Below are 23,871 nucleotides of genomic sequence, written 5' to 3' on the forward strand. Positions count from 1 at the left end.
AGTATAAAGCAGAGTGAAGGTCAAGATTCATGGTGGTTTGTTGCATGTTTGGCAACCTTTCCATTATGAGGGAACAGCTCTTGTCACTAGCTGTATGGCGACCAGCTAAGGAGGAGGAAGTGGAGGATAAAGATAAAGGGAGGAGGCAAACAACACAACCCCTTTCTGGTCAGGCTGTCTGGGAACAATTCCCCATTCAGCCACACCTCACCTTCCCTCTGTTACTGACAACCACAGCACCAGCTCGACCACAATGCGAAAATTTAAGCCAGCACAAAATAAACATTACATACAAATTCATAACTTAATCCATACCATATTGCGTACAAACATAACCCTTGTCCACTCCCTTAGTCCTTATCTTCCAAGCACATTTTCTGTACTAGTTCTTCTATGCAGTGCCACCCTAGTGGCTGTAGCATTGCTGACAGAGGCTGTTGACTTTCAGTGGGTAGACTGCAGATTGCTTTGCAGGATAATCTTGAGCAACTCTGGCCAGAGAAGGACCAGCTTTGGACTACACCACCTTGGCATGGGTGGCAGCAGTCTGGGCTGGCTGACTGACAGGCAACAACAAAGGGATTGGCAGACCGGCAGCTATAGAAACATGAATGAGAGAGATCAGCAGGTTCATGCTTCACAGAGACACTGGCATTTCCAAAGCGCCTCAGCAATCCTGGTAATCTGTTGGAAGACAAATTGCTGGACTGCCGTGAAACACTGTAAGTTTCTTTGCATTGGCATCTGCAGCCATGATGGTAGCAGTCTGAGTTTGTGTGGCTGCAAGCTGAACTTGCATTAGAGAAATCTGAGTTTCCATTGCATAATCCATATGTTCGGTGCCTTCTGTTAGTGCCTAAATGGAAACTGAGACATTGGCCATCAGATTCTGCATTATCGTTGGGTTTGCAAATGTGCTGATGGAGTTGGCTACCACTTTCACATTAGAAACGATAGGCCCCAAACTCTGCACAAAGCCTAATGCTAAGTTGGTGCCAGCCTCCACCATTGTCCTTGACATTCCATGCAGACTTTATGGCAGGCCTGCAACTGCATCAAGTATTTCAGTGTGTCAGCCTTTTTCTATGGGCCACCCCATCAAATTACTCATTTGAGACCATTGCAGCAGAACTCTTGTGCGACCTTATCCTCCGGTGAGGTGAACCTGACCTCTGCACTCCCCTTGCCCCCTATACTTGTGCATGTGCTGATCCTGTCTTTAAGCAATCCTTTAAAGTATGTGCAGTGTCAGTATCTGAGCTGGTGACAGCGAGTGTGAGAGCAAATGACAGTAGGCTGGATTTAACGCTCCCCTGCTGGCAAGTTTGAAAGTGGCAAGGCTGTTCAAATCCCTGCCACTTTCCTGGCCGCCCCTGCCCCCACTTCAATGACACCTGTAGAGGGAGGGACATGGGGCAGCCTGCCTGCCAGTGAGCCAATTGAAGCCCCTAAGTGGGCAACTAATGTCCACTTACTCATCTTGCCAGGATTTAACTGGCAGTGGGAGAGGCCCACGCCAAGCAGCCAGCCTGGCAGGTTTTCCTGGGCAGACTTCTGGTGGGGTTGTGGGGGTGTAGTTTCTCCTGAACAGGCTCATCAGAGGGATCCCCCGCAATCCCCAGGTTGCCCTCCCTCCGTTGCCTCGAAAGCCCCAGGCCCCTCACCCTCACCCCCTTGCCCAGGCCTGCCAGTTTAGCATTCAACGAGACCCCAACCATACCTAAGTGATTCAGCGCCATACACCTAAAGTGATTGGCCTGTACCTAGTCTGAGGCGGGACTTCCAGTCCCTGAGCGGCAGCAATCCCACCTGCAATCTATTAACGAGAACACTGGCCACCCTGCAGCCATTTAATGACCAATTGGCTGTTAAATGGCTGCAGGGTGGCCAGTGTTATCCTGGTGGGCTCCCCCTCTCCTAACTTTTTAGCCAGTGGCGAGATTGGGGAATCCAGTGCCTGGTATAATTCAATCCAGTGTTTCTTCTTCACCACTGTTTTCTTGCTTTTCCACAACTGCTTGGCCTGGTTGCAGTTCTTGGCTATCTGAAAGGAGAAAGTCATAAGGATGAGGTTGGAGGTTGTGGTTTGGGGGGAAGCAAGAGATGCATGCTTACGCCATCTGCAGCTTGCAAATCAGAAGCAATTGTGGGATGAAAAGGAAGTGGGATGTTAGAAGAAGTATTAGATAGATAGATGACATCATGTTTCAGCCGCTGCTAGCCACAACCTCAACTATGACATTACAGTGATGAATCCAGTGTTTCCATTAGCGGAGGGACATGCATCTATACCTGTCCCTCCAGTTAGCTCTACTGCCTCTGGTTATGCTCAAATTTCCCTTGCAAGATGGAGAGATATGTGTCAATGAGTGTGGTGCAATCTGTTTGGGTGGTGTGGTAGTCATGGTTGAATAGCTGAAAGAGTGTACACACTGTAAGATATGGGTGTGAGGCTAGCAGCATCACTTCTCACCTCTGCTCCATCACTTTCACCAAGGAATCCAGTGTAGTGTATTACGACCACAGCCAATGTTATTCGCTGAGCAAGCCAAATCCCAGAGGGAAACTTGTCTTGCAGATCATAACTTTTTTTTGTATTTTTGAAAACAAGGGGAAAACGCCTGATCCCAGAAGCATAGAGTCCTCGTAACATTTTTAGGATTTTAAAATTAAAAGATTTGTTAACAAGAAAAAAAACTTAAACACACGAGTAAAACTAAAGTTGCAGTCTTACAAAACATCCCCCCCCAAAAAACCCACTTTGTCAGAACACACAAGTAAACTACTTTATAGGTTTTTAAGCATAAAAATCCAGTAATATCACCCAAGGCAAAAATTGCTGATACTTTAATAAAGTGCACCACACAACTTCTCACTCTCTTCCACTCTGCTGTGGAAATCCAAAGGAAGTTCAGAAACAGACTGCTTTCTGAAAACAAAGACTTTACTGGCTTGAAACTGGATGGCTACTTAAAATTCAGAACTTTTCTCAGCACAGAGCTGATCTCAGGCCATCTCCCCCACACAGCCTCAACTCAACTAAACATCCCCTTAAATATGCTTTCCCCTTTCATCCTAGACTCCATTGTTCTAAGCACCTCTTTGAACTCAATTTTTCCAAAATAAAAAAATCTTTCATGTCTTCCTATTGCCTCCACATCCGGGTCAAATAAAATTTGACAACCTCCCCTTGTTTACTTATGAAACCTTTGTAAGTTGCAAAAGTCCCTTAAACTCCCTCTGAAATTTAGCAGCTGAAAGGTCAAGTCCTTACCTATCACCTGAAGCAGATCTTAAAGCCCAACTTATTTACTTGTAATTCCAACTTCACCATCCTCTCATTACAAATGCATGCATCTAGCACCTTTACCTTTCATCTCTCAGCTCCCACAGACAAGCTATCTTTACTAACCTTCCCCCAGTTAAATTACCCATGGATACACACACATAGCCTTCTTTACAGAATACCACCATTTTCCCAAACATGTTAAAAACGATAACATCCATCTTCACAGGTGCCAGAGAACTTTGGAGCACACTCTCCCCCTGTTGCTCCTTAATTCACTCTTCTTCCTGCTCAAACTGTCACCTGCTTCAACCAGAATGTACCCCTGCTTTGCAATTCCCATTTTTTTCTTCGAGAGCTATCCCCTCTCTACCTAAACAAGGCCCAATTTATCCTTAATGGTGGGAGGAGAGGCTGTTCCCATTAATGGTTTGGAACAAAATTTAGTTGTTGAAACAAAAGAAGAATGCATTATTGTTTTCTACCTATTTCATGATTGTCCCTCTCTTAAATGTAGACTGGAGAAGATAGCCCAAAAAAACACATTATAATAATCTTATAATAGAAGTAGTGAAATCTCATTACATATTATAATCAAGTTCTGTATAATAGTTGTTAAATTAAATAATGCTGTAAGTTTTATAATCCAGATAAATAATTCAATAAGGAATTTATTTAATAATTTGACCACATTTTTGTTGTAGTTGTTAAAATTCATTCAACAGAACATTTTTAATCTTAAAATTAATGTGTAACCTGAATATAAGTTCTTTTTAACTTTCACATGCATTAACAGCATGTAAAAATCTAAAATTGCCAAATAATGTTTTCAACAATTGTTTAGCCAAATAATGTTCTATTAAGTTTCATTAATAGCAAGATAATTAGGTAGAAACATTGAATGAATTGCACTGATATAGTTGATTGTGGCCTGGGTTGAATCTCAATAGGTTAGCATAAGTTTCTCCTATCAGTAGTTAAATTTGAGAGGCATACACCACATATGGATTGCATACAGCATAGAGAGTAGCACTGAAAACCAGCAAATTCTATCGTTTGGTACATAATAGTTCTTACTGCACTTCAGCACTAATAAAACAAAGGAACATTTTCAACGTAAAAATATGTTGAGCCATTGGGCATATCAGAAAGAATACTGTATTAACAAGATAGTTTAAATTGGTGAAATATTAACAATTACGGTGTTCTGTAAATTTAAAAAATACATTAAGTACAATTAGTATGAACTGAAGAAAAGTAAGCAGCTGCACCTTGACTCTAATGCGAGACTTCAGTGGGATATTACTTCACCTTCATGGTATCTGTTTTGTCATATATAATTTAAAATGTTCCCTTTCTATTTTTGCACCAAATTGAATTGAATTTGTGATATATGCCCTGTGGAAAATAGGTTGCCACAAATGTGCATTTGCAATTATTCATCTAGTGTCTTACAACTGGCACATAAAATGTTCAATCAACTATATCCAAAATAAGGTAAAACAAAGGGCATTTTATTAACTGGGTATAAAACAAATTTTCTTTTTAACATACCATTTAGTAATTAGATTTGATTTTAATGGTTGTATAGGGTAAATAGAGGGTTACATTTAGAAAAGGAGATAAATGTACTTAAATTTAAATTTGTTAGGCATAATATTGAGTGTGCTTGATAATAGTAATAAAAATAATGATGAGAGCATTACTGAGAGTTTTACATTAGTGCAAAATACAAACCTAAATAAGGGCTTGTTATTAAAACTGTACTGTTCATTAATGGTCTGTCATGCAAGAAATTAAATCTAATCCTTTTCTAATAATGTGAACTATAATAGGGTATGGTATCTGTATGAAAACTTTGAATGTGAAGCAGACAGTAAATGCTAAACTATTACATTATACAACTGGTAATTTTGGGTAAAATATAGTTTTACATGTCTTTGTTTTCATTTATTTAACACAACATTTTGCTAATGCATTATTTGTAATTTTCATGAGTAAGAAAATGATTTTAATGCTTAGAACTCATAATTTTATGATTGTGTCAGTAAAACTCAACCAGTTTTAAAAGGTTGATTAAGAATAAATTCAAATGGGAAATACCAGACTGATAACCTTATGTCTATCATTACCAGCTTAGCCCTTTTCTGTCAGTTTTTAAATTATTTACGGACTTAAGCCCATGGAAGAAGATGTTGTTAATGAAGAATCATAATTTAGCAGATCTTGTGTAATCACAAAATACTTTCCCTGCATAAATTCAAATTTTTCACATCATGCCAAAATTTGAAGAGCACTGCTTCCCTGGCACTTACTCCCCTTGAATGTTGGTGATGGAACACTTGCATGTTGTGTTTTAATGCCTTGCATGACCAGATCATGCAGAGGCAAATTCTAGTCTGCATGCCGCTTAATGAGTCTTTTTCCTTTTTCTCCTTTCCTGTCTGTGCACACAGAAGACAACTATGTTGAAGGTGGGTGCTTCACACAATTTATTTTCTTAAGCTCATTTTATATGTGCTGGTAATGAATAACATTGTAAAATAGAAACACTTCTTTAAATGATAACTGGTTTTAGTTACTTTTATGCAACAGCTGCTTACTAATTAAAATGTAATGAATCTGTATGTTACTAACCTAATTGTATCTAAATTTGAGCAAGGCAAACATTTTAAAATGCAACAAATTAAAACATACATCATAAACTATGTATTATATGTGTAATGTGAATCATAATTGATTGTGAGAATACTTTATGCTGTGAAAGATTTGTAACTGATGACCAAATGTGCATTTTGTTTAGATACTCACAAGAAAAGTAATTGCATGTAATAATCTGCTTGTTTTTTTTTTGCCCATGTAGTATTTTCTTTAAATTAACATGTAATGGTTTATCCCAAAGTTTAATTGGCAGTTTAAATGTCAGTCCAGCAGGTGAGCAAATATTTTTTTATAGACAATTGTGTGTAGAAGGGCTTCCCTTCATTTGAAAAAAAAATAGAATGAGGATAATATTTTCTGCTAGAAATTCTTTTATACCACCTCTGATTTTTTTGCCACCTTGTAACTGGATCTACAACCCTCATTCTGCCTACATAACTTTTTGTCTGTCATATTAAGGATTACTTGAATAGGAGATTAAGTAAAACACATTGGACATTCCAATAAGGCAGTTTTCTTGGTTAACATTGTAGCAAAATCCTTGTGAACAGGTGATGAAGACCTAAAGTGCCTGCAAGGAGAACTAAAGCAATTTATGTTCTCAGTATTGAGGTCCACTAAAGGTAAAGTAATGCGGGATGAATTTTTTCAGGGCTTCACCAGCTCCCTAAAATTCTGCCAAAATTATTGTGGTGGAGCAGGCAAAGGACCAAAGAATCATGGAAAATAAAGATTTTTAATTTTTAAAAACATAACCTAAATAGCTGTTTTAATCACTGAAGCTGTATTATCTTTCTCAACCATGAAATAGAAAGATCATACCATATTTGTTCATTTAGTACCATTATTACCTTCTAGTGGATCTAAGTGGCCAAGTAAAGATGATTAAAAGACCAGAAAAGAGATATCTAAAAATTCATGATGCATTTTTCTAATTAATCTATACATAGTTAATGAAACTATATTTGAACTAAAATGCATTTATGTTAAAAAGATTAACTATGCTCTAATACTTTGAATACTTATATTTGTAATATCTAATATTAACATGATTGTCCTTCCAGATATAGTATATTGCAAAAGTTAACAACAACTGATATTTATACAGTGTCTGTGATAAAACATTCCAAGATGCTTCATGGGAGTTTTATAAGCAAAATTTCATAACAAACCATACTAGGTGATATTAGGGCAGATGGCCAAATATTTGGTCAAAGAGGTAAGTTTTGAGGAGTGTCTTAAAAGAGAGAGAAGATGTAAAGAGGTTGGGAGGTTTAGGGAAGGAATTTCAGAGCTTATGGCGTAGGCAGCTGAAGGCATGGCCAACAATACTGGAGTAATTAAAATTTGAGATGCTCAAGAGGGCAGAATTAGAGGAACTCAGATACATTGGAGGGTTGTAGGGCTGGAAGAGATAACAGAGATAAAGAGGGGCAAGATCATGGAGGATTTTGAAAACAAGAATGAGAATTTTAAAATTGAGGCATTGCTTAATTATCAGCCACTATAGATCATCAGGCACAGGAGTGATGAGTGAATGGAACTTGGTGTAAGTAAGGACATGGGCAGCCAGATTTTGGCTGACCACAGTTTTGTGGAGGGTAGAATGTGGGAGGATAACCAGGAGTGCATTTGAATATACCCTCCATGTCTAAAGGTAACAAATACATGGTTGAGAGTTTCAGCAGCAGATGAGCTGAGATGGGGCAGAATCAGGTGATGTTATGGAGGTGGAAATAGGTGGTCTTACTGGAGCACAGATATCTGGTCAGTAATTCATCTTGGTGTCAGGTATGACACCAAGGTTGCAAGCAGTCTGGCTCAGCCTCAGACAGTTGCCAGGGAGAGGAATAGATTTGATAGCTTTGGAACAATTTGCAGAAAGGACTTAGATAATGGCTTTGCTCTTCCCACTGATTGACTGGAGGAAATTTCTGTTCATCCCTCCTGGATGTCAGACAAGCATTCTGAAAATTTAGTTACAGGGGAGGAGTCAAAAGAGATGGTGGTGAGCTAACGCTGGGTGCTGTCAGCGGGCATGTGAAAACTAAACTGTATGTTTGAATGATGTTGCGAGAGGCAGCATGTAGGTGAGGAATAGAAGGGGCCAAGGATAGATCTTTGGGGGACATCAAAGGTAACTGTGCAGGAGTGAAGAGAAGTTGATTGCAGGTGGTATGATGGTAGTGATTAGATACATATGAATGAAACCATACCAGCGTAGTTCCACACAGCTGAACAACAGTGGAGCAGGATGGTGTGGTCACTCATACTATAGATTGCAGATAGACCAAGGAGGATGAGCAGGGATGGTTTACCTATGTCACAGTCACATAAGATGTCATTTCTGACCTTGATGAGAGTCATTTTGGCACTATGGCAGGGACAAAAACCTAAATGGAGGGATTCAAAGGTGGAGTTCTGGGAGAAATGGGCACAAATTTAGGAGACAGCAACCTATTCAAGGAGCTTGGAGAGGAAAGAGAGGTTGGAGATGGGGCAATAGTTTGCAAGCATGGTGGGCTCAAGGGTTGGTTTTTCAGGAGTGAGTAGTGATGGTAGATTTTAAGGAGAGAGGAATAGTTGCTGAAGAGAGAGAGAAACATGAACAATATCAACTCTCCCAATTCAGTCAACACAAGCCTTCAGAACTTTCCTTTTCTGCCCCATTGTTTGTAAGAACACTGGGAAACATTGACAAGAATATTCATCAAGGGCATAAGACAAAACCTTTAACCCTTTCATCTTAACTTCTTGTCCAGGAACCATGTGAGAGATTTACCATCCAAGTTATACTTCCGAGTTAATTGTGCCGATATTTGACTCGCCAAATTGTTTGACATTAATCAGGTTGGATCATATTAGCATGTATGATACTAACCTCCCATTAGGATCTGTACAAGATAGTGAGTGAATTAATTAACTCTTTCTTACCAAAGAAGTCAGGCACAGAGTCAGGAACTAAAAATTGTCTATTGACTTAGAGTTAGCAGCACTTAAATATTAAGTATGCAAATAATTAATAGCTGGGATAATTAACAAAATAAATTTGAGAGATTGCAGTGACAATTCAGTTATGTCACAGAAATTACTTGTTGATTATAAATTCACAATTGAGATCAGTATCTGAGATTGGTATAAATTGATGAGATTAATTTATGATTAGACACCTAAAATAGCTGACAATTTAATCGCATTAAATATCCAGTCTGTTAACTGGATTAAGTTCTATGGGCTTGTACTTAACAATAAATCTAACAAGGAAAATACTTTGTACTCATGAGCTGGCTTTGATGAACTGGTTGTCCTGCCTTCCTCTGGGCGGATAATGTTGACCTTCTGAGAAGATGGAGTGATGAACCTCAGTAGAGGCATTATCCATTCTTCCTGAACCCTCTGCTCATGGATAAATTCAAGTTTTGTTTGTATAAATCTCCTTCCTTTAATTAGCATTAGTAGTTTCCCTCCCTAGCATTCAGACTACTACTGACTCCATAGGCTGCATTTGAGCCAGATAATATGCTACCCATGCCATTGAAAGTTTGGCGTGCACTTGTGGGGGAGTGGGCAGCCCGTTTTTTTTCAAACAAATTCTTCAAAAGGTGGGAAGGAAAGGTAGGTACTATCTTCGGGGGCTGCCCTTTGTTGATCGGAGGGTGGCCCTCCCAAGATAGAACCTCACCCACTTTCTTCCTACTCGCCTGCTATCTCAAACCCACCACTCACAAATCCCCCTGCCCCCTCCTTAACCTGCCCAATTTGATTCCATCTTTAACTTCCTTAGTTAGCCACAGGTGGTGCATCCTTCCCTCAGAGTCTTTCTCTCTCACTGGAATGTATTTTATTTGATTATTCTGAAATCTCTCCTTAAGCATCTGCCACTGCAGCTCTACTGACCTATTCCTTAACCTAATTGCCCAGTTCTCTTTAGCCAGCTCTGTCTTCATGCCCTCATAATTGCCCTCATTTAAGTTAAAAACACTAGTCTCGGATCCACTCCTCTCTCCCTCAAACTAAATGTGAAATTCAATCGTATTATGATCACTGTCACCTAGGGGTGCCTTCACTATGAGGTCATTCATTAATCCTATCTCATTGCACTTTTCCAGATTCAGTATAGTCTGCTCTTTGGTTGTTGCTAGAACGTGCTGCTCTAAGAAACACAGAAAACATTCCATAAACTCATCATCCAGGCTACCTTTGCAAATCTGATTCATTCAATCTATGTGTAGATTAAAATCACCCATGATTATTGCAGTACCTTTCTCACAAGCTCCCATCTTTTCTTCCTGTATACCTCATCCGACAGTGTGGTTGCATTAGGGGGCCTTTAAAGCACTCCCACAAGTAGTTTCTTACTTTTACTATTTCTCATCTCTACCCAAACTATTTATATATCTTGATGTCCAGAACTAAGGTCATCTCTGTCTATTGTACCAATGTGATCCTTAATTAACAGAGCTATCCCTCCAACTTTTCCTAGTTTCCTGTCCTTCCTAAATGTCATGTACCCTTGAATATTCAGGCCCCAGTCTTTGTCATCCTGCAACCATATCTCTGCAATGGCTATCAGATCATACATATTTATTTCTACTTGTGCTGTCAATTAATCTGTTTTGTTATTAATGCTATGTGCATTCAGATACAGAGACTTCAGTTCAGTCTTTTTGCTATTTTTGTAATCTCTAGCCTTATCTGCTGGTGCAATTGTAGATTTGTACTCTGTCCCTTCCTGTGGGTGTGGGTGTCTGCCTCTTAGGGAACCTTGTCTAATCCTGAAAAATCAATTGGGGCCAACAGTGGTTCCCAGCAGACATATATTGACAGTTATGCCAAGGTGTGCTCCATTGTGAATTTTCAGGGCCTCTTTGTTTACTCTGCAATACAATAAAATTTCAGACTTCAGAATGAACAAAGCTGACTCAGTCTCCAAATGATTCGAGAACTAAGAGTTTAAATTTAATGTAACATGCAATTCCTATAGGAAATAAGGGTCAGAGCTCTGTGTTATACTGCAATGTCCATAGTTTTTAAAGTATGCCTCTCATTAAATGCTCATTCACAATGAAGTGTTAGACTTAATAGGCTGGACTTTACACTCCCCCACCAGGGTGTTTGAATTTGGGGGGACACATTAAATCCAGTGGGTGGCCTTCCCACTGCCTACCTGCCTATTCCCAACCTGTCTGAAATTTTACTAGGCTGTGGGGAAGGCGTTGGGAGCTGGTCTCTCCTTAGGCCTGTTGAGGCCCTTGAGTGCCAATTAATGGCCTCTTAAAGGCCTCAATCCATTGCCGGTGTTTTTTTTACCTATAGCAGGAGAAGGTCCATGCAGTTTTAGCTGTGTGGGCTGTTGTTGAGCCAGGTGGGGTGGGGGGAATCCTCTGTTGAAGGGTCATGAGGACTTGAAACGTCAACTGTACTCTTCTCCGCCGATGCTGCCAGACCTGCTGAGTTTTTCCAGGTATTTCTGTTTCTGTTCTTGTTTTGGATTTCCAGCATCAGCAGTTTTTTGTTTTTATAAAGGAGGGAATCCTCCTTTATGGGTCCATTGTGTCCATTGGAGGAAACCCCCCCAGAGGTCATCTCCCATCTTTTAACCCTTCCCCCTGGCCTCCAGAACCCGGCTCCCTCTCAACCAAGACCCCAAACCCTGGATCCCGGGCTTACCTTGGGTCCTTGGCGTGGTGGGCATCGCTGTGGACCTAGCACTGGCCAGTGCCCCCAGTGATGAGGTTGGGACTAGGGACCCGCTGGCCAATTTGATTGGGCAGGAGCTCTCTACGGCAGGACTTAGGAGTGGAAGTCTCGTCTGAAAACAATAAGCGCTGCTCCTAGCATTACGCTGCTACAGGGCAGCTGTTGTAATTGTGGGCAGGCTCCCCCTGGCTTTTTAGCTGGGGAGGGCGGGGACCACGGTGCCCCATAAAACCCACTCCAATGTCTTTTGTCCTGATTGAAGCAAGAGGCCTGCTCACATTAAATAACTCAATGGACGTGAAACACCCGCAACTGTTTCCAAAAATAATATTAAAGAGCCACAAAGGAAATGTTGCAAGGCATGAGCTGCATGAATTCTGAAGGATGCATATTTAGTGCCTTTTTACATTCTTGTTTTCAGGATCTTTAAGCATATTCAAGAACTTCATAAAGCATGATGTTATCCATTAAGGAGGGAAATTCCAACAAAAAACGACCTTTAAGAGTTATAAATGCCTTATTTTTTTTTTTAAAAAAGCAGAGCAATTGTTTTGATGGTGCTAATTGCTAAAGTTAAAAATGTGCAAGTACATTACTCCAAAATTAAATCATCAGATGCTCATTTTCTTGAAAAACAAAAGGAGCAAGACTTGAATAGGATGAAGATTTTGTACTTAATCTAAATTATTATAATATAAATCTGCTTATGGGTATTTTCTTGAATAAAATCAACTGTGCTAAATTACTGCTTGAAGTCTAGGATTCTGTTAATCTAGCTAAGCACCAAAGCTATTTGTATCGCTTTGACTCCTTTGAACATGTAATCAACTATGATATAATGAGGTAAATTGTGGAGAGGGGAGAAGTTGGAATGGTAATAATTTGCATTGTTCCTTTGGAACGCAGAGAGTGCCTACTACTTCTCTGGGTCCCACAAAAAATAGTTTTAAACTTATCAGTTTTGGTCTTCTACAATTGCATCATTAGGTGAAACTGCACACAGTCTGCAAATGCGGCAATTGGGGTTCTATGTACTTAGAGCTCAAATTTATGTTTAGAGGACTTGCTGCATGAAATAGATATTTGTACTGACTGTGTTATGGTGCCATCAGTCGGAATGGGTGTGTATTGGGCAGAAGTATTTTTTTCCCTGCAACTTTTGATGGGCTACTCCTTGTTTCTGCCTGGTGGAGCTAGTGAAAACATCCCTCTTAAAATCTACCCCAGATAATTTTATTTACAACATAAAAGCAGAAGTCTTTTTTCCTTTATTCTAATAGAAATAAGTAAAAATAAAAGTTAGGGGCTAAAAATTAAATTCTGTAGTGGGACTGCAGAATAGTGTTACACAGACTATGTAGATTCCACGGAATTACAGTGCAGTGCAGAAGGAGGCCATTTGGCTCATCATGACTGCACCAGCTCTCCAAATGAGCAATTCACTTTGTACCTTTCTTCCACCTTCTCCTCGTAAGCCTGCATGTTCTTCCTTTTTTGATAACTGTCTTATTCTCTTTTGAATGCTTCAGTTGGACCTGCCTCCACCATACTCTTCTGGCAGTATCTTCTAGACCTTACCCATTTGCTGCATGAAAACAATTTTCTTCATATCACTTCTGTTTCTTTTGCTAATTTCTTTTAATCTGTACCCTCTTGTTCTCAATCCTTTCACGAGTGAGGACAGTTTCTCCCTACCTACTCTGTTAAGACCCCTGATGATTTTGAATACCTCTATCAGATCTCCTCTCAGCCTTCTTTTCTTCAAGGAAAACAGTCCCAGCTTCTCCAATCTATATTCATAATTGATAGTCCTCATCCCTGGAACCATCCTTGTGAATCTTTTCTGCACTCTGTCCAATGCCTTCACATCCTTCCGAAAGTGCAGTGCCCAGAAATGGGCGCAATACTCCAGCTGAGGCCAAACTACTCTCCTATATAAGTTCAACATAAACTCCTTGCTCTTGTACTCTGTGTCCCTATTGATAAAGGCTAGGATACTGTATGCTTTTTCAACCTGTCCTGCCACCTTCAATGACTTTTGCACATATACAGGTCCCTCTGCTCCTGCACCCACATTAGAATTATGCTCTTTATTTTATATTGTCTCTCCATGTTCTTCCTACCAAAATGAATCACATTTTTCTGCATTGAACTTCATCTGCCACCTATTCGCCCATTCCACCAACTTATCTATGTCCTTTTGAACTTCCACATTATTCTCCTCACAGTTCACAATGCTTCTAAGTTTGCATACGAACATACGAATTAGGAGCAGGAGTAGGCCACTCAGCCCCTTGAGCCTGCTCCGGCATTTAGTAAGATCATGGCTGATCTGATTGTAACCTCGATTCCATGTTCCCACCTACCCCAATAACCTTTCACCCCTTTGCTTATCAAGAATCTACCTACCTCTGCCTTGAAAATATTCAAAGACTCTGCTTCCACCACCTTTTGAGGAAGAGAGTTCCAAAGACTCACAACTCTCTGAGAGAAAAAATTTCTCCCCATCTCTGTCTTAAATGGGCAACCCCTTATTTTTAAACAGTGAGCCCTAGTTCTAGATTCTCCCACATGAGGAAACATTCTTTCCACATCCATCCTGTCAAGACCCCTCGGGATCTTATATGGTTTCAATCAAGTCGTCCCTTACTCTTCTAAACTCCAGCAGATACAAGCCTAGCTTGTCCAACCTTTCCTCATAAGACAACCCATCCATTCCAGGTATTAACCCAGTGAATCTTCTCTGAACTGATTCCAATGCATTTACATCCTTCCTTGAATAAGGAGACCAATATTGTACACAGTGCACCAGATGTAGTCTCATCGATGCCCTGTATAACTAAAAACTTTGCAAACCGCAAACTTTGAAATTGTGTCTTGTACACCAAGGTCTAGGTCATTAATAATAGGAAAAACAAGTATCTCAACATTGACCCCTGAGGAACTCCAGCACGAGAAACATCCATTAACCACTACCCTGTTTTCTGTCACTTAGCCAATTCCTTATCCATGTTGCTACTTTCCCTTTTATTCCACGAGCTATAACTTTGCTCCAAGTCTGTTGTGTGGTATTGTATCAAACATCTTTTGGAAGTCCATGTACAGCACATCAACCACAATGCCCTCATCAACCCTCTCTGTTACTCTTTCAAAAAACTCCAGCAAGTTAGTGAAACATGATTATCCCTTAAGAAATCCATGCTGGCTTTCTTTAATTAAACCACATTTGTCCATGTGATTATTAATTTTGTCCCTAATTATTGGTACCAAAGGTTTACCCACCAATGAAGTTAAATTTCCCAAGGACAGACAGCATGATGACTGTTACCTGTGCATAGGTTCTGCCCGCGTGAGTCTTTTCAATGATATCAATGAAGAAACCCAGGCAGACCATGCAGGTAGCAGCCTGCAGCACTGTCTACCCTGCAGACTACATCAGTTGTCTGCAAGGCACCAGTTTGAAGTGGCGCTTCGTGAATTGATTTTTAGCCCTATGTCTCCTATATTATAGGATAATCCTGAAAACAGTGATGATCTTGGGATACTGACAATATCCCATGGGCAGAATTTTGCCCTTGGCTTGGCAGGGGCCCGCCCAGTGTGAAACGCGAGTGGCAGCGCTCAGCGCTGCCTGTGCGGATGGGGGGAGAAGGACGAGCGGGCCGAGCACAAACATCGAGCATTCGCGTGAGTGAGCGCTTCGTAATCGCCCTGAGGCACGGAGCTGCCTCAGGGAGATGAAGAGATATTAAAAAATAAAGAAAATACCAATGTAATAAAACATGCCCCCTCATGTGACTCTGTCACATGAGCAGGGACACGTTATTAATTCAACTGTAAAACTTGTATTTTACTTTTATTTGCTTTTGGACACTCTGCCGACGTCAACACACATCATTTCACGATCGAGTGGGTCGGGAACCCACCCGCTCGCTGAGCGAAAATGTCTGTCCCATTTGTCATCATCCAGCAAAACCTTACAGTCTGTTGGGTGAGAATTATCCTGTTAATTGTATCTCCCCTTTCCCAATTTAGTAGAAAACTCCGCTATTAAATCTGATTTTTCTGAGAGGAAAATTTTGGCTAGTGACAGCAGCAGGGTTCAATAGCCCATTGAAGCCAGGATTTATTTAACTAATTCTCAATTTAAATGTATTTAGCAATCATCGAGACTACTGGTTCACTATAGCCACCACCGATTGTAGAATGACTGCAAAACAACCCAATTTAGCTAAACAAATTGATGTTTAACGGGTCTTGTGAGCAACTAATTTACAAATAGCTTTGATATTTTAATAAATCCAATAATCCGATATAAAATTTAAATTAGAAAATTAAAATACTCCAGAGGTTAATGTTATCAGAACCAAAGGTATTTTTTGTGATGGCTAAAGGGCACAAGTCAATAGTTTTAATGATGATTCCCTGGTTTACTGCAATCCAGAATCTAGTCTTCAAAATATCACAGTGATATGGTAGAGCTTTTGGTCCTTGTAAGATTGTGCCTGAAGGCATGCTACAAGAATTGCTGGTGCTTAAGTCAGACTTGCATATTTACGCCAGAACTATTGCAACTGCACTACAAGATTCTGTATCAGCCTACAATATTGCACAGAATGGCAGCAGCACAATACCTCTCCTGCTAATGGAGATCTCTTACAGAAAACACTGTTGTCTGCAGGTCTATCTGTATAAGGCAGAATTTCAAAAAATAATGTTAACTTGCTGAACCAAGGTTTTTGGGGCAGATATTAGGCTGTGAGAAATTTACAATTTATGAGTTGCCATCTTAGTACAATTTTGTAAAGCACTTAAATACAATTCAGGCCTCTTCTTATTGCACTTGTTTCATGCTTTCTCTAATATCCTAAAATGGACTCATTGCTAAGTCTTCCCTGGCCACTTTATCTGCTTATTCCTTAGTCTATAATGATATGTGAAATTAAAAAAATCTTGAAAGCTAACCTCGGCTTTCACATTCAGCTCTGAGCAACTGTTATTTCCAGCAAACCGTATATTTTGACTTGGAGATAAATATGGTAAAATTAAACGACTTTTAAAATTACAAAGTATCCAGAGCACAGAAATAGGACATTTGGTCCAGCAGGTCCGTGTCAGTGTTTATGCTCTACATCCTCCCACCCATCTTTGTTAGAATACTAATTCAACATTAGGAAATATTATGAGAGTGTGGCAGAGTAGCGTGTTCGTTGAAACGCCAATACATACCATTATGAATTTGTAGGTTGATAGTAGGTAGTGCTCCAATTTTGCTTCCAATCTCCACCCCTCCATCATTTTCACATGGTCCATCTCTGACACTTCTCTTCCCTTCCTTGACCTCTCTGTCTCAATTTCTGATGATAGACTGTCCACCAATATCCATTACAAGCCTACCGACTCCCACAGCTACCTCGACTACAGCTCCTCACACCCCGCTTCCTGTAAGGACTCCATCCCATTCTCTCAGTTCCTTCGCCTCCGTCGCATCTGTTCTGATGACGCTACCTTCAAAAACAGCTCCTCTGACATGTCCTCCTTCTTCCTTAACCGAGGTTTTCCACCCACGGTCGTTGACAGGGCCCTCAACTGTGTCCGGCCCATATCCCGCGCATCCTCCCTCACGCCTTCTCCTCCTTCCCAGAAACATGATAGGGTCCCCCTTGTCCTCACTTATCACCCCACCAGCCTCCGCATTCAAAGGATCATCCTCCGCCATTTCCGCCAACTCCAGCATGATGCCACCACCAAACACATCTTCCCTTCACCCCCCCGACGGCATTCCGTAGGGATCGTTCCCTCCGGGACACCCTGGTCCACTCCTCCATCACCCCCTACTCCTCAACCCCCACCTATGGCACCTCCCCATGCCCACGCAGAAGATGCAACACCTGCCCCTTCACTTCCTCTCTCCTCACCGTCCAAGGGCCCAAACACTCCTTTCAAGTGAAGCAGCATTTCACTTGCATTTCCCCTAACTTAGTCTACTGCATTCGTTGCTCCCAATGCGGTCTCCTCTACATTGGAGAGACCAAACGCAAACTGGGCGACCGCTTTGCAGAACACCTGCGGTCTGTCCGCAAGAAAGACCCAAACCTCCCTGTCGCTTGCCATTTTAACACTCCACCCTGTTCTCTTGCCCACATGCCTGTCCTTGGCTTGCTGCATTGTTCCAGTGAAGCCCAACGCAAACTGGAGGAACAGCACCTCATCTTCCGACTAGGCACTTTACAGCCTTCCGGGCTGAATATTGAATTCAACAACTTTAGATCTTAAACTCCCCCTCCCCCCATCCCCACCCCGTTTCTTCCCCCTCCCTTTTTTTTCAATAATTTATATAGATTCTTCTTTTCCCACCTATTTCCATTATTTTTAAATCTAAAACTAAAACCTTGTTAGTCTTTCCACCCCACCCCCACTAGAGCTGTACCTTGAGTGTCCTGTCTTCCATTCTTAATTAGCACTTTTCTTAGACAAATATCACCACCTTCAACACCTCTTTGATCCTTTTGTCTGTGACATCTTTTGATTATCTGCTCCTATCACTGCTTGCTTATCTCCACAATCACCACACCCTCAACTTCTCTCTCCCCCCGCCCCCCCACCTTAAACCAGCTTATATTTCACCTTTCCCCTAACTATGCTTCAGTTCTGCCGAAGGGTCGTGAAGACTCGAAACGTTAACTGATTTCTTCTCCACCGATGCTGCCAGACCTGCTGAGTTTTTCCAGGTAATTCTGTTTTTGTTTTGGATTTCCAGCATCCGCAGTAGCTTTTAGCTTTTTATTTTTATATTAGTGCTCCAATGCTATTGATTTCCAGATTGAAGTTACATTGCTGTGTGAAGGGAACATTGGAGGAAATTGTTTCCTGAGCTGCTTTAACACTTCATTTTGTGCCCAGCCAAGAGTTGCCAAGGCAGATGGTCAATAGCATGTCACCTGATGCTTTCTTGCTCAAATGCAATTGAATTATAGCCCATGGCATTGAAAGGATTAATAAAAATAGAGAAACACTATACTCAAAAAAAGGTTTTGCACCTTACTGGATAGGTTTGATCTCAATGCTGTGCTGAACTACCTCAAAATGTGCAGTGGTAAGGAAAATGAACTAGCTTACCTCAGAATGTGCAGCTGGCCTCAGTGTCCATAGATTAAGGAAGGGAAAGTCAGCATGATTCCCTACTTCTGGTTGCTATCCAGTGACCCTTGTTACAAGTGCAGAGGTATCAAGTAGGATCGAGACCCCCTGGAATCAAAGTCTGATGACTGTCCTTGCCAAGACTTACAAGATGAAAAATGGCCACTGGAGGGTATCTGGATTTTGTGGAACCATACCTGAACAAAAACGTAACGTCTTGAGGGGAAAACAGAAGAAAATTGGTGAAGAAAAAAATCCTGGCATATGGTGATTAACAGGTAAAACTAGCAGTTAATTTTTAATTAAATTTGACAAAAATGAAGCTGATAGAGACAGAGGAATTAGTTTCTATTTTTCTTAAGCATGTAGGCATTCTTATACATTATTACTATTGTATATATACTAAAAGACAAGCAGAAGGCGTTCCCCAGGTTTCTGCTGATTACTGACCACTAACAGGTGTATGAGAACTGCAGAGTTGACTAGCACTCTATTTTTTTCCTTTCCCATCTAAGAATGGGAATAGAACATGCAACAAGTTGGGGAAGCTGCTGTGAAAATCCCTATCTTACTATGTGTGGTACAAGAAAGTACATTTTCTATTAAAATTGTAGACAGATTTCTGGTATGTGTGATAGATAACTTACTTATCTTCTGTCAGGCAGGGAGCAAAGGTTTGACATTCCCACCATTAGGCACAGTGAGGCAATGCTTTTCTGATGTCCATATTCAAATGCAGAAGCAAGAAGGCTAATTTTGACTTTAGATTATAGCGTAAAACCAGTGATATTAATTGAGCCACTGTTATACATCTCCCTCAATTTTCATTTCTGTTCAATGGATGGATAACAGGTATTTGAATCAACATAGTATTACATAGGATATACAGCACAGAAATAGGGTGTATGGCCCAACCAGATCATGCTGCTGTTTATGCTCCACTTGAGCCTCCTCCCACCTTTTCTCACCTAAATCTGCCATTGTAACCATCTATTCCTTTCGTCCTCATACGCTTAATGAAAACAGAAAATGTTGGAAAAACTCAGTAGGTCTGGCAACATCTGTGGAGGGAGAAACAGGGTTAATGTTTCAGGTATGTATGACTTCTTCAGAGCTAAAGAGAAGTAGAAATGTGATGGATTTTATGTTGTTCAAGAGGGGATGGAGCAGGTGGAGCAAAATAGAAGGTCAGAGATAGGTGGGAGCTGAGAAGAAATTTGACAAAGATATCATGGACACAGGACAAATGGAGTGTTAATGATAGTGTTAAAAAATAAAGAAGGTGCTGATCACGGCATAAAGGTAAGAGCAGAATGTGTTAAAAGCAGAACAAGGGTCATAGCTCTGTGAAGCAAAACATAAAAACAAGTGACAGATGGCCTGTTTGGGGGAAGGGGGTGGGTGGTTGGGAAAAAAACGGAAAAAACTAAACAAATAAATAAACAATTAGATTAAAAAAGGGGTAAAGATGGAGGAGAGAGTTCATGGTCTGAAGTTGTTGAACTCAATGTTAAGTCCAGAAGGCTGTAAAGTGCCTAATCAGAAGATGAGGTGCTGTTCCTCCAGTTTGCACTGGGCTTCAATGGAACATTGCAGCAGGCCAAGGATGGACATGTGGGCATGAGAGCAAGATGGTGTGTTGAAATGGCAAGCAGCAGGAATGTCTGGGTCATGCTTGCAGACTGAGAGAAGGTGCTCTGCAAAGCAGTCAGCCAGTCTGAGTTTAGTCTCCCCAGTGCAGAGTCATTGAGTTGTACAACCCTAAAACAGGCCCTTTGGCCCATTATGTCCATGTCAGCAATCAAGCACCTATCTATTCTAATCCCATTTTCCTGCAGTTGGCCTGTAGCCCTGTATGCTATGACATTTCAGGTGCTCATCTAAATACTTCTTAAGTGTTGTGAGTGTTCCTGCCTTCCCCTCAGGCAGTGTGTTCCAGATTCCAACCACCCTTTTGGGTGAAAACAGTTTTCCTCAAATCCCCTCTAAACCTCCTGCCCCTTACCTTAAATCTGTGCCCCCTGGCTATTGACACGTACGCTAAGGGGAAAAGTTTCTTCCTATCGACCCTATCTATGCCCCTCATAATTTCAGGTCCTCCCTCAGCATTCTCTGTTCTAAGGAAAACAACTCTAGCCTATCCAGTCTCTCTTCATAGCTGAAACACTCCAGCCCAGGCAACATCCTGGTGAATCTCCTCTACACCCTCTCCAGTGCAATCACATCCTTCCAAACGTGTGGTGGCAGAGCTGCACACAGTACTCCAGCTGTGACTCAACTTGCATTTTATATAGTTCCAACATAACCTCCTTGCTCTTATATTCTATGCCTCAGCTAATAAAGGCAAGCATCCCATATGCCTTCTTAACCGCTTTATACCTATGCTGCTGCCTTCATGGATCTATGGACATGTACACCAAGGTCCCTCTGATCCTCTGTATTTGCTAGGGTCCCACCATTCATTGTGTATTCCCTTGCCGTGTTAGACCTCCCAAAATGCGTCACCTCACACTTCTCAGGATTAAACCCCATTTGCTACTGCTCTGCCCATCTTACCAGACCATTTATATCGTCCTGTAATCTAAGGCTTTCCTCCTCACTATTTATGACACCACCAATTTTTGAGTCATCTGCGAACTTACTGATCGTACCTCCTATATTCACATCTAAATCATTAATTTACGCTACAAACAGAAGGATCCCTGGACCGATCCCTGCGGTACCCCACTTGTCACAGGCTCCCAATCGCAAAAACAACCTTCGACCATCACCCGCTGCCTCCTGCCACTAAGCCAATTTTGGATCCAATTTGCCAAATTGCCCTAGATCCCATGGGCTCTTACATTCTTGACCATTTGCCCATGTGGGACCCTGTCAAAAGCCTTACTGAAGTCCATGTAGACTACATCAATTGCACTAACCTCATCTACATAATTAGTCACCTCTTTGAAAAATTCGATCAAATTTGTTAGACATGATCTCCCCCTGACAAAGCCATGCTGACTATCCCTGATTAATCCTTGCCTCTCCAAGTGGAGATTAACCCTGTCCCTTAGAATATTTTCCAATAGTTTCCCTACCTCTGATGTTAGACTCACTGGCCTGTAATTACCTAGTTTATCCCTGTTACTCTTCTTGAATACCACATTTGCTGTCCTCCAGAGCAGACTGCATAGGGCACAGTGAATACAGTAGACCACCTTGAAGGAGGTGCAAGTGAAGTGCTGCTTTGCCTGAAAGGAGTGTTTGGGGCCTTGAGCGGTGAGGAGGAGGAGGTAAATGGGCAGGTGTTGCACTTTTTCTGATTGCAAGGGAATGTGCCGTGGGAAGGGGATGAAGAGTTGTGGGTGATGGAGGAATGGACCAGGGTGTCACAGAGGGAATAGTCCCTACTGAATGCTGACATAGGGGTGGGGGGGGTGGGCATTGAGGGGAAGATGTGTTTGGTGGTGGTATCATGAACCCCTCCCTACGCCACCCCCCCCCACACACATGCAAATACAGGGCCATCTGCCACTTGTTTTTCTGTTTTGCTTTCACAGAGCACTGACCCTTGTTCTACTATTAACACCGTCTGCTACCTTGCCCTTATGCCACAATCAGCACCTTCTTTAGTCTTTAGCATCACCATTAACACTCCCTTTGTCCTATGTCCATGACATCTTTGTCAAATTTCCCCTTAGCTCCCATCTATTCCTGACCTTCTATTTTGCTCCATCCCCTCTTGAACAACATAAAATCCATCACATTTCTACTTCTCTTTAATTCTGAAGAAGAGTCGCAATGGACTTGAAACGTTAACTTTGTTTCTCTCTCCACAGACACTGCCAGACCTACTGCGTTTTTCTAGCATTTTCTGTTTTTATTTCAGATTTCCTGCATCCGCAGTATTCCGCATTTGCCCTCATATGCTTGTCCAGTTTTCCCTTAAATGCATCTGTACAATTGACTTCAACCACTCCCTATGGTAGCAGGTTCCACATTCTTACCACTCCTTTGGAGAAGAAGTTTCTTCTGAGTTCTCCATGACATTTCTTGTTGACTACCTTCTATTGATCACCTCTCCCAAGAGGAAACATTCTCTTTGTATCCACACAACCACACTTTCACAGTTTTAAAGACCTCTATCAGGTCACCGTTCAGCCTTTTTTCAAGAGAATAGAGACCCTGACTGTTCATCCTTTCCTGTTTTCATGCCTCACATCCTTGTGAATCTTCTCTGCACCCTCTCCAGTGTCTCGGTATCCTATTTATAGCATGGTGACCAGGACTCCACGCAGCACTGTAAGTTTGGTCTAACCAAGATTCGATACAGGTTTAACATAACATCCCCTCTTTTCAGTTCTATCCCTCTTGGAATAAAGCCTATTGTTTGATTTGCTTTTTTTAATGGCCTTGCTAACCTGTGATGCAAATGTTTAGCGATTGGTGGATTTGTACTCAGAAATTCCTTTATTCCTTTACCCTAAATAGATTCACACCTTCCAAGTGCTAAGTGGCCTCCCTCTTCTCCTTACCAAAATGTACAACCTTATATTTAGCTATATTGAACTTCATTTGTCAATTATTAGCCCATTCTTCAAGTTTATTAATATCGCCCTGTAAATTGTCGCAGCCCTCCTCACTATTGACAATACTCCACTCACAAGTTGGTGTCATCTGTAAATTTAGAAGTTGTGGGCTGCATTTTACCAGCCCTCTAGGAATGGGCTAGGAGATGGTGATGGGAGGCCGTAAAATGGTCTGGGAAGACAGCCACAATGGCATTTACCAGCGCCAGGAAAGGTGAAGGACAACTCTTCCGCCCAGCTGTCAATTGAGCCACTAAAGTGGACAGTTAGGGGCCTCCTCCCATTACCAAGGGCATTCTACCAGTGGCAGGTGGGCCCTCCGCTGCATGGGATATCTGCCTGGTGAACACTGCAGGCTAGAGTGGGGCCCTCTTATTCGAGCACTCGTTAGCCCATAGACTGGCCTCCCTGTAGCCTGGCCACACCCTCCTCTGGCAATAACCACCCCTGCAGCAACATGCCCCACACTCACCAACAACACTCAAACCCACTCGCTGGTACTGTCTGAGTGGC

General features: G+C 41.5%; 1 protein-coding gene across 1 annotated transcript in view; it reads left to right on the forward strand.

Annotated features, from left to right (window-relative positions):
* The window catches only part of nrxn1a (neurexin 1a), a 1,849,731-nt gene that overhangs the window by 82,196 nt on the left and 1,743,664 nt on the right, over window positions 1-23,871 (forward strand). The window contains exon 3 of the mRNA XM_078556994.1: window positions 5,743-5,760. Within this exon, the coding sequence (XP_078413120.1) occupies window positions 5,743-5,760 (18 nt within the window). The remainder of the gene's footprint in view (window positions 1-5,742; window positions 5,761-23,871) is intronic.

The sequence above is a fragment of the Cetorhinus maximus genome, chromosome 14 (genome assembly GCF_964194155.1).
Source record: "Cetorhinus maximus chromosome 14, sCetMax3.hap1.1, whole genome shotgun sequence".
Taxonomy (NCBI): Eukaryota; Metazoa; Chordata; class Chondrichthyes; order Lamniformes; family Cetorhinidae; genus Cetorhinus; species Cetorhinus maximus.